The 12839-nt window shown below is 37.2% G+C and overlaps 1 protein-coding gene across 1 annotated transcript in view; it reads right to left on the bottom strand.

Annotated features, from left to right (window-relative positions):
- LOC126284006 (citron rho-interacting kinase) overlaps positions 1 to 12839 on the bottom strand; it is a 200319-nt gene that overhangs the window by 171794 nt on the left and 15686 nt on the right. Inside the window, exons 3-5 of the mRNA XM_049982548.1 lie at positions 7001 to 7182; positions 6411 to 6660; positions 529 to 796 (exon numbers count right to left, since the gene is read on the bottom strand). Of these exons, the coding sequence (XP_049838505.1) occupies positions 529 to 796; positions 6411 to 6660; positions 7001 to 7182 (700 nt within the window). The remainder of the gene's footprint in view (positions 1 to 528; positions 797 to 6410; positions 6661 to 7000; positions 7183 to 12839) is intronic.

Below are 12839 nucleotides of genomic sequence, written 5' to 3'. Positions count from 1 at the left end.
TCCAGAAGGAAGCAACTGCTCATTACATGCAATGGTTCCATTGTCTGTATTCTACCTGGGGCTTTCCAGTGTCATATTACGTAAAAATTAGCTATTCTTTCATAAATTTGTAGTTTACAGGAGTAATGTCAACAATTTAGGTATGAAAATGTTTGTTTCCTCATAGTGTGTCTTCTATTCTTACAAGAACATGTTGAAGACATATGCTACAGAGTAGTTCACTTTAATCTATAGAACTTGAACATGCACATGCTAATCATATACAGATACAGTTTTTCTTTGCACATTTCCCTTCTTTAGGAAACTTATGCCAACCCTTTTCGAGGAAAGTTTTACAACTGCAGTTCTATTTATTCATTTTCCTACAAATGATGTTTAATTATTGAGCTACAAATAACACCTTACAAGCTGTCACCATCAAATTCTTACTTATCATAATTTATATTCAGAAACTAAGTTTTAGAGCTGTTAATTTTGAAATCAATTTTACAGAGGCTTCTAAACCCTATTGTCGATATGAGTTCTTACATTCCCTCAAGTTGGACCAGTCAACGGAATAGAAAAAAGGGTGTCGCAGGAGATGCTCATGTCCGAGGCGCGACGCAGCATCCTGCAGCAGGCCAGCAACGAGCTGCTTCAATGACTGTGAGGCATCAACATCTGGCGGAATCACAACTTTCCCAGCACAGTTTGCGATCTTACTCTGCTTGGTTGCCACGTCATCATTAGAAAATGGTGTATCTCCAACCACCATCTCGTAGGCCACTATTCCTAATGACCAGTAGTCACATTCAACCTGTACACAAACAAATTCAAATTAACATCTGCCTAAAGAAGTCATTTTTACAGACCTTCAAGTATCAGAAGCTAATTCTTTGTTTAACTACCAGCAAGCACATACACAATTGAAGTCAAAGTGTTTCTTTGAGTCAACCAAGGAACTCTCATTATCACCATAGCAAATGCGATTTCAGAAATTTTATGCTAGAATCCAGCATCATCTGAAAAGATTGATGATGCCTGAAGGACGATACCCTCATGACAACACAATAGAATGGCGTATCTGTTCTGGTGTGACCAGGAGAAGAACTAATTTCCAGAGACAGAGGCTTTTTTGAATGTGGGACGGAACACATGTTAGCATGCGCCCTCGCCATGCACCATGGACAACTTAAAGTTATGATTAGTGTCTGAGGTTACCAAGTTCAGATCTGCACCTCGGTAAGATTAGTAATTTTTATATTTTATTCTTACTTAAGTTGTGCATACATGTTTTGCATTGTGTTTGCTTCTGACGTAGCAAATAAATAACTGAATACATAAATAAACAACTAACACAGTTTCTAATGAAAATATTATGATGATTCAGAAGGTAACAATAAGATACAGGAACTGAGAGATGACATGTGCACACAGAGTATCACATGTCTTTGAACACAACACATACTAAAATAAATTATCATCAGATGATAAATGCCAGACTATGTGATGATTGGGAAGGGGGAGGGGGAAGGAGATGAAGTGCTTCTCTGGTAACCTCCAAATTTACTTTCCAACAATTTGAATGGCTTGGAAATATAGAAAACACATTTTTCCCACTGTGCCTGTCACCAACAAGGGTGGTTTAACATGAGAGCCTACATTTGAGGACATGTTTCTAGTAAGTCTGTGTTACTCATGTGTGCTACCATCCATTAGAAGACACAAACAAAAATTTCATGGAAAAGTAAACTACTTTTGAATGGGGAGAAATAGCATGTAACACGATAAAAGCGAAATTGTATGCTGTTTATGGTGACTTCATCAATAACAATAGTCAGTATTAGTACAATAAATTTAAACAAGGTGAAACATTTTTACGATGCTCAACAAGGACACCCAGTGGATGGAGTTGCCAAAGAAATACTTGAAAAATTCACTACACAATCCATGCCAATAGAATATTTGAATAAAAGTCACACAGGTCATATATCAATGAGAATGACAATGGTATGTCAACAACAATGGTAATATTTTACCTGATAAATTGATGGTGAAAATACTGTTGGCCCAGTGTGTGCTGCAATTGACAGCAGACAAAACGTGAATGAGGCTGTTGGTATCGAAACTATGTTTCAAGCAATTTAAGCACGATATGAAGCAGCACTGAGAAGTAATCACCTTTGAGACTTGGATTAATCATTACACATCTGGAAGCCAAAAAACTATCAAAACAATGCTCTGCTTCCAGAGAATCTGCTCCAAAGATGGTTAATCAGTTCCATTGTCCAGAACAGTTGTGGTGACAATTTTGTAATACAAAGTGCATCACACTCTTCAACTTTCTAGTAAAATTTAAAAAAAAAAATGACCACTGGACAATACTACAGTGAGTTAATTACATCAACAAGAGATTGAAAGAAACATGGCGACATCTGGTGGTGACAAAACTATTTTTTCACCACGAAAACTTGCCAGCACATTTATCGGGATTTCTCACTACAAAATGGGACAAACTGGGCTGCAAATTTCTGGCGCACCCCTGTAATCGTGCTCCTAGCTCCCCATGAATTATTCACGGTATCAAACATGAAGTGATTCTTAAATAGAATATTCTGTTCGACAGAGATAGTCATTTAGGTGTGTATTTTAAAAAGTTTGTCAATTCCTTTTTTTTTTTTTTTAGGGGGAGGGGGGGGGGGGGTTAAAAATGGTGTGGGATCAGGAAAAATGTATATCCATAAAAGAAGAACAATTTGAAAAATCACTATTTGCAAAAAATATATAAAATAAAAAAGAGACAGAACTACATTGATTTACCATCAAATTAGGGTGTGTAACCTATTATGGAAGAGTACAAAAGTGGATCTACAGTGATCAAGTGTAAGTATTTACATAATGAAGACTCATGGGTTTTCCATTTTAAGTTTTTAACAGGAACACTAAGGACCTGTATCTTACCCAATAATCTCAGGACTTGTTTATTTTGCAAACACTCACTATATTGCAATATAGAAACTGTGGAGTAAGTTAGAAATTGTTCAGAGGGCAGAAAAGATTGGTGATCTTTTACAGAAGCTCGAAATTTAGTGCAGACTTCAATATGAGACGCTTATATTAGTTTCCAGAACAAAACTTTGCCTCAAAACCAGGCAGAAAATCCAAAGAGTTTCCTGTCGTATTAAAGTATGCTACGGGCAAGACACAATCAATGCCTTCTCTGCGTGATAGCAACGGAAATACTATCAACGGTAGTGTTGCTAAGTAGAATTACTAAACACAGCCTTCTGAAATTCCTTCACCAAAGAAGACAAAGTAAATATTCCAGAATTCGAATCAAGAACAGTTGCCACCATGAGTAACTTAAAAGTAGATATCCTTGTCATAGTGAAGCAACTTAAATCACTTAATGAAAGCAAGTCTTCTGGTCCAGACCAATTAGGTTCCTTTCAGAGTATGGTGATACAGTAGCTCCATACTTAACAATCATATACAACCACTCGCTAGATGACAAATTATGCAGATATAGTAGCTTCATACTTAACAATCATATACAACCACTCACTACACAACAGATCTGTACCCAAAGACTAGAAAGTTGCACAAGCCACACCAATATCAAGAAAGGTAGTAGGAGTAATCCACTAAATTACAGGCTCATATCATTAACATTAATATGCAGCAGGATTTGGAATATTTATGGTATTCAAACATAATGAATTACCCCGAAGAGAACAGTCTATTGGTAAACAGTCAACACAGATTTAGAAAGCGTCGTTCTTGTGGCACACAACCAGCTCTTTACTCACACGAAGTGTTGAGTGCTACTGACAAAGGATTTCAAATGGATTCAACATTTCTAGATTTCCAGAAGGCACTGTACCTCACAAGCAGCTTGAAGTGAAATTACGTGCTTATGAATTATCATCTCAGTTATTTGACTCAATTCGTGATTTCTTGTTAGAGGGGTCACAATTCATAGTAACTGATGGAAAGACAGAAGTGATTTCTGCCATTCCACATTGTAACGTTTTAGTCCGTCTGCTGTTCCTTATCTATATACATGATTTAGGAGACAAAATGAGCAGCCGGCTTAGATTGTTTGCAGATGATGCTGTAGTTTATCGTCTAGTGAAGTCATCAGAAGATCAAAACAAATTGTAAAACGATTTAGAGAAAAAAAGAAAAAAAAAACTGTATGGTGCAAAAATTGGCAATTGACCCTAAATGGAAAGTATGAGGTCATCCACATAATGTTACAAGGAATCCATTAAACTTCAGTTACACAATAAATCAATCTAATCTGAAGGTCGTAAATTCAACTAAATACCTAGAAATTACAATTACAAAAAATTTAAATTGAAAAGAACCACGGAAAATGTTGTGGGAAAGGCAAACCAAAGACTAGGTTTTATTGGCAGAACACTTAGAAAATGTAACAGATTTACTAAAGAGACTGCCACACTACGCCTGTTCATCCTCTTTTCGAGTACAGCTGTGTGGTCTGGGATCCTTACCACATAGGATTAACGAAGTACACTGAGAAAATTCAAAGTGCAGCAACATGTTTTGTATTATCCCGAAGTAGGGTGGAGTGTATCACTGACGTGATGCAGGGTTTGGTGTGGAGATTTACAAAAATCAGTTGATAAAAGTGGACACTGAAAGATCAGCAAACATTTATTTGTTGCACCTTTCTTGTCCCAGTCTCTTGTCAGTACGCATTGCACTGACTATTTCGATGTGATGATGTGTCAATTCTTTTCCGAGATTCTGCACAGAAATTATAATAAGTACAAATATATACATTTTACGAATTGAAAAAGAGGTGTGCCCACCCACAGTTGTAAATGTTCTTATACACTGGATACAAAATACAGACGGGTTATTGAAAGACATTTATGTTGTTTAGCAGCTTGGTTAGTTCGGAGCTCTATTACAGCCCTTAACCCTGCAGAAGGTGTAGTAGTCAAATGCCAAGATTTCCAGGCATGGCATAGCAGCTCCGCTAATCAGGAAGTAGAGAAAAGAGACTGTAAAAAACGTCATTATGGTAAAAGCTATCACAAATAGCAATAACGTGACAGATCATGTGGGAAGTAACAGTCCATTTTCGCTTAATCCATCTACAGGACATGGTTGTTACACTTCACCTGCTATCACCATGTAGTAGTGCTACTCAGTCTCTACAGGAGTTCTAGCTGTTCGTGTTTTGCTGTCACTGATAACACATACTATCAACAAATTATTGAAACTTCCTGGCAGATTAAAACTGTGTGCCGGACTGAGACTCAAACTCGGGACCTTTGCCTTTCGCGGGCAAGTGCTCTACCAACTGAGCTACCCAAGCGCGACTCACGCCCCATCCTCACAGCTTTACTTCTGCAAGTACCTTGTCTCCTACCTTCCAAATTATTGCTTGACCAACATGGGACCAGTATAACATTCCAATTTAAAAACATTTAGTTTGTTATGGGAAACAAACCTATACTTCTCACAGAGAGAACATCACAAGATTAACAGTATTTATTTGTGTGACACTGTTTATACATTACAAAAATGAAATTATATTAATGCCTGGTGTCTGCACCTGTGATACATTATATGTAAATTGAAGGTGGAGGGGGAAGAAAGGAAAGGAAAGTGAAGGGATTATTGATGTTAGCTGCATCGGGACATTAGGTGTAATCAATGCAATGAATGAAAATGTGTACCGGACTGGATTCAAACCGGAGATCTCCTGCTTACTAGGCACCATCCAGGACACAGTGTTAGCGCAACTGCGCAAACTATCTCAGCATGCCTCACGGCCGACCCACATCCCCACCGAGTGCCACCTAACCACAGTCCCTGTCCACTTCTTCCACACTCGCTACTCAGATTCCTGCAGGTCGGACATACTTGTGCATCTGCTCTGAAGAAGATGAATCCATTGCCCATCTAAGTCAATCAATTATATGAAAGCATGGTGTCTGTTCTTTCAGACATGTTCTAAAGTGGTTAACGCATCTGCCTAGTAAACAGGAGGTCCCAGTTTCGAATCACAGTGGGGGTTCACATTTTCACTCTTTGCTGCTGATTCCACACAATGTCCCGATGCAGTTGACATCAGTAATCCCTTCTTTATCTTCCCCCTCCGCCTTCAGTTTACAAAAATGAAATTATAAATATCTACCAAACCATCAGAGAAAATGAAGCTGAAGCTGACAACTCTTAGGAGACACACATGGTGTAATATTTCTGTACAAAGCTGGATCAGCTGTACCTGCTGAAAGTTCATAGGGAGCTCAGGTAAAACAGTTAATATCTCCCAATCTAACAAGTATAAGAAACTAAGAATGAATGAGGGGGAAAATTGGATGGGCAGCTCAGCAAGTAATTCAGGCAACTCAGAGCAATAACAGTGGTCTAGCACAAGTCATGTTTCTTACCCCATATGAAACACCGTGATGAGGACCTTCCAGAACAAGAAGTACTTCTGGTGCTATGTAGTCCAGAGTGCCCACGGGTAGCTTGCTGCGGACCATACCGGCAGCTGACAATCTAGCCGATGACCCAAAATCTGCAAGCTTTAAGTGCCCACAGAGGTCTATGAGGATGTTCTCTGGCTTGATATCGCGGTGAACATACCCCATTGTGTGTAAGCTGTGGATAGCCAGTGCCAGTTCCGAGAGGTAAAACCTGAAAGCACAATATTCATTTACATACATGTTACTGACTTGCTTAATTCCTACCAAAAAGCACAGAGCCGTAAGTAAGTTGTTAATAAAGATGAAGGAATAAATCAGCTGCACATGTTAATCAGCAGAGACTGAGTTAGGATGACTAGATCAGGATCTGAAGGCAGTTAAAAAATAAATAAATAAAAGGAGGAAGATAAGTGTTTAAAATTCCATCAAGATTTCAGTGAAAGTGACAAATAATGGTATTGATGACAATTTGTAATTATAGTACAAAGTGAATGTACAGTGAAACAAACTCTCAGTTAGAGGAAATACAAAAAGCTGTAGAAATAACTCACCTGCACAATTCTTCCGACAACACACCATCAAATCTATCGAGAAGTGAAAGGAGATTACCTCCAGGATGAAATTCCATTACCAGGTACAGATTTTGCATGTCTTGGAATGAATACTGCAATGATGTAATCCATGGAGAAGATGCTTGTGCCATTATATCTCGTTCTTCCTGATAGAATGCCATCTGTATAATTTAGAAAAACTGGTTACCAAACAATGTGCTGACTCCATAAGAACTTAATAATCAGAAAAGAAAAAACCCTGATACCTGATCCACAATTAATCCTAATGACCCTTGTAGGAAAAATAATGATGCGTCCATACTGACTTGTCTGCATTTCAATAAATAACTTATCCAATGCAATATCCCACTTTCTGCCAACTGAACTATATCTCACCACTACTTCTGTTCAACAGATACAGTGGGAGTTAGTGAAGTTCAGTCGCAGTAGGAAGAGGACACCTGGTCAGGTGAATACAGGGTTATAAATACAAAACCAAATAGAGATAATGCAGGAGCAGGATGGATAATGAATAAAAAAATAGGAATGCGGATAAGCTACTATGAACAGCATAGTGTATGTGGTTATTGTAGCCAAGACAGACACTGAGCCCACACCCACCAGAGTAGTACAAGTTCATATGCCAACTAGCTCCACAGATGAAGAACAACTTGAAAAAATGTATGATTAGATAAAAGAAATTATTCAGATAGCTAAGAGAGATGAAAATTTGATGGTCATGGAGGACTGGAATTCAATGGTAGGAAAAGGAAGAGAAGGAAAAATAGTAGGTGAATATGGACTAAGGAAAAGCAATGAAAGAGGGAGCCGTCTGATAGAATTTTGCACAGAGTATAATTTAACGATAGCTAACTCTTGGTTTAAGAAACATAAAAGAAGGTTGTATATGTAGAAGAGAGATGGAGACACCAGAAGGCTTCAGGTTGTTTATGTAATGGTAAGACAGAGGTATTGGAATCAAATTTTAAATTATAAGACACTTCCAGGGGTAGATGTGGACTCTGACCAAAATTTATTGGTTATGAACTATAGATTAAAACTGAAGTAACTGCAACAGGGTACGAGTTTAGGGAGGTGGGACCTGGATAGATTATAACTGCAAGTTGTAGACAGTTTTGGAGGGAGAATTAGGGAACAATTGACAAGAACAGAGGAAAGGAATGTAAAATAATAATAATAATAATAATAATAATAATAATAATAATAATAATAATGCTTGGGAAAAGAATAGGCCTCTGGTATGTTCTGCCAGTCATAAAAGACGACGAAAAGAACAGACCACTAATAGGGCTAACCCCCCTTTTAGTGTGATTAGTTGGTTCAGGACACAACTAAAGAAACCTTGGACAAGCACCGTCATGGTCGGGGACGACGCTTGAACCCTATGCCGCCCACAATGGTAATGACACTGCTAGCCAACTGGAAAATGATTTAAATCCAAATAGAGGTGTTTTGCAGGATATGCTTCCTGCAACCACCCTAGAATGAAAACAAAGACAGAGGATGAGATGGTCACATGAAGTTAATCGACACCTCATGTTCTGTTATTACCAAACAACAAACCTAGGAACCAACACAACTGGATACAGATCACAAGTATACACAACATTTATTACCAGATACCCAGACTTAAAATTTTTAACAGAACAGCGACTAGCTGATCAGATCCATGTAATGATCAAAAATAACAGGATACCCCAGTCAGAATTAGAAAACCTCAAACAACAAGTACAACAAATACTGGAACAAACTAATGTGCAATCAGAAGAAGAAGAAGAAGAAGAAGAAGAAGAAAATACAGTAATGGACTCAAACATCCCAGAGCAAACAAACAAAGAACAACACGCATCAATTAAACAATCAGAGAAAAACGAAATCTTAAGACAGCCACCAGAACAAGCACAAGTAGAACATGAAACGACGCACATGTTAGATATAGAAGAAAAATTTCAGCTGACATATATACAATACAAAGACACAAATACAGACATTAGACCATTCTTGCACAGACCACCAAATAACCCACAAGTCGAAACAATAATAACAACTATCAACACAATCATATACAACTAAATAAATGAAAATACAAGTATGGAAGAGTTACAACTACTGGTTTATACAGGAGCACTCACTACACTAAACATACACACCACACAGAGATCAGAACCAACCAACACACAGAAGAAACCCACAAAACCAGCATGGCAACACAGGCTACAGATCAGAATAGAAAAACGGAGAAAAGACATCGGACAGCTAACACAGTTTATAAGAAATGAAATGTCAGGAAAAAAAAACGAAAAAGGTTAGGTAAAATCTCACAACAAGAAGCGATAGGGCAATTAGATGAAAAGAAGCAGAAATTACAAGCATTGGCCAAACGACTTAGAAGATACAAAAAAAGTGAAAATAGAAGGAAACAAAACCAAACATTAAACACAAACCAACAGAAATTTTACCAGACAATAGATAACACACACATTAAAATAGACAATCCACCAAACATAACAGACATGGAACACTTCTTTAGCAACATATGGTCAAACCCGGTACAACATAACAGATATGCACGGTGGATACAAGCAGAAACAGACACGATACCACAAATGCCTGAAGTGATAATTTTGCAACATGAAGTCACCCAAGCAATTAATTCAACTCACAATTGGAAAGCCCCTGGAAAAGATAAAATAGCAAATTTCTGGCTAAAGTAGTTTACCACGACACATTCACATATAACTAAATTATTTAACAGTTACATTGCAGACCCATACACATTCCCTGATACACTTACCCATGGAATAACTTATCTGAAACCTAAAGATCAAGCAGACACAACAAACCCAACTAAATATCGCCCCATAACATGCCTACCAACAATATACAAAATATTAACTTCAGTCATTACACAGAAATTAATGACGCATACAACACAGAACAAAATTATAAATGAAGAACAAAAAGGCTGTTTCAAAGAAGCACGAGGATGTAAAGAGCAACTGATAATCGATGCAGAGGTGACATATCAAGCTAAAACAAAACAAAGGTTGTTACACTGTGCATACATTGATTACCAAAAAGCTTTTGATAGTGTACCCCACCCATGGTTACTACAAATATTGGAAATATGCAAAGTAGATCCTAAATTGTTACAGTTCCTAAACATAGTAATGAAAAATTGGAAAACCACACTTAATATCCAAACAAATTCAAATAATATCACATCACAGCCAATACAAATTAAGCGTGGAATATACCAAGGAGACTCATTAAGTCCTTTCTGGTTCTGCCTTGCTCTGAACCCACTATCCAACATGCTAAATAATACAAATTATGGATACAATATTACTGGAACATACCCACACAAAATCAAACATTTGCTCTACATGGATGATCTAAAACTACTGGCAGCAACAAATCAACAACTCAACCAATTACTAAAGATAACAGAAGTATTCAGCAATGATATAAATATGGCTTTTGGAACAGACAAATTTAAGAAAAATAGCATAGTGAAGGGAAAACACATTAAACAAGAAGATTACATATTGGATAACCACAGCGACTGCATTGAAGCGATGGAAAAAACAGATGCCTATAAATATCTAGGATACAGACAAAAAATAGGAATAGATAATACAAATATTAAAGAAGAACTAAAAGAAAAATATAGAGAAAGACTAACAAAAATACTGAAAACTGAATTGACAGCAAGAAACAAAACAAAAGCTATAAATACTTATACTATACCAATATTGACCTACTCATTTGGAGTTGTGAAATGGAGTAACACAGACCTAGAAGCACAAAATACACTTACGCGATCACAACGCCACAAATATAGAATACATCACAACCATTCAGCAACAGAAAGATTCACATTAAGCAGGAAGGAAGGAAGAAGGGGATTTATCGACATAAAAAACCTACGTTATGGACAAGTAGACAATTTAAGAAAATTCTTTCTAGAACGAGCAAAAACTAGCAAAATACACAAAGCAATCACTCATATAAATACATCGGCTACCCACTGCAATTTCATAACCACTTCTTCAACCCTTTAGGTCACATAACAAGAGATACGAAGAAAGTAAATTGGAAAATGAAATGCACCCGTATCATCTAAAACAGCCACACATCGATCAAGACGCATCCAAAACATGGCTAAGAAAACGCAATATATACAGTGAGACGGAAGGATTCATGATTGCAATACAGGATCAAACAATGAACACCAGATACTACAGCAAGCATATTATTAAAGATCCCAAAACCACTACAGATAAATGCAGACTTTGCAAACAACAAATAGAAACAGTAGATCACATCACATCACAAGCGGATGTACAATACTAGCAAATACAGAACACCCCAGAAGACATGGCAGTGTAGCAAAAATAATACATCAACAGCTTGCCTCACAACATAAACTAATAGAACAAAGTGTTCCCACATACACAAGTATGCACCACAAAATGTACTGGAGAATGAGGAATACAAATTATACTGGAACAGAACCATTATAACATAAAACATCACATAACAAACCTGACATCACACTCACCAATAAAAAGAAGAAATTAACACAACTAATCGAAATATCCATACCCAATACAACAAATATAAAGAAGAAAACAGGAGAAAAAAATTGAAAAATACATCCAACTGGCTGAGGAAGTCATGGACATGTGGCATCAGGATAAAGTTGGCATTATACCAATTATACTATCAACTACAGGAGTCATACCACACAATATCCACCAGTACATCAACGCAATACAGCTACATATACATTAAAAACAAAGATTAACTACAGAAATTTGTAATTACTGATACATGTTTAATTACCCAAAAGTTCCTACTGATACATGTTTAATTACCCGAAAGTTCCTAAATGCAATGTAACATATACCGTACAGTTAAAAGGAAGTCACGCTTGATCAAGGTCCGCGCCACTTTCCATTTTTAACCAGAGATAACGTCTGAGAAAGGAAAGAGATGATGATGATGATGATAATAATAATGGGTAGCTATGGGAGATGAAATAATGAAGGCAACAGAGAATCAAGTGGGTAAAAAGATGAGGGCTATTAGGAATCCTTGGACAACAAGTGATATTGAATTCAACTAACGAAAGGAGAAAATATAAAAATGCAATAAACTACGCTGGCAAAAGGGAACACAAACATCTGAAAAATGAGATTGACAAGTGCAAAATGGCTAATCAGAAATGGTTAGAGGTAAAATGAAGGATTTAGAAGCATATGCCATAAGGGGGAAGATAGATGCCACCTACAGGAATATTTACGAGACATTTGGCGAAAAAAGCATGTCTATGAATATCAAGAGTTAAGATTGAGAACAGTCCTAAGCAAAGAAGGGAAAGCAGAAAGGTGGGGGGATTATACAGAGGGTCTATACAAGGGAGATGTACTTGATTGACAATTATTACGGAAATGAAGAAGACGTATATGAAGATTAGATGGGAGATATGATACTGCATGAAGAATTTGTCAAAGCAATGAAAGATCTATCTCAAAAGAAGGTGCCGGGGTTAGACGACATTCTGTCAGAACTACTGATAGCGCCTGGTGTGCACGATGTATGAACAGCAAAATTCTGTCAGACTTCAAGAAGAATATAATAATTCCAGTCCCAAAGAAAGCAAGTGCTGACTGTGTGAAAATTACCAAACTATCAATTTAATAAGTCACGGCTGCAAAATACTAACATAAATCCTTCACAGAAGAGTGGAAAAACTGGTAGAAGCCAGCCGCAGGGAAGATCAGTTTGGATCCTGGATAAACGTAGGAACATG

The sequence above is a fragment of the Schistocerca gregaria genome, chromosome 8 (genome assembly GCF_023897955.1).
Source record: "Schistocerca gregaria isolate iqSchGreg1 chromosome 8, iqSchGreg1.2, whole genome shotgun sequence".
Classification (NCBI taxonomy): Eukaryota; Metazoa; Arthropoda; class Insecta; order Orthoptera; family Acrididae; genus Schistocerca; species Schistocerca gregaria.
The sequence above is the reverse complement of the archived record's forward strand: the minus strand, read 5'-3'. Positions and strand labels throughout refer to the sequence as shown.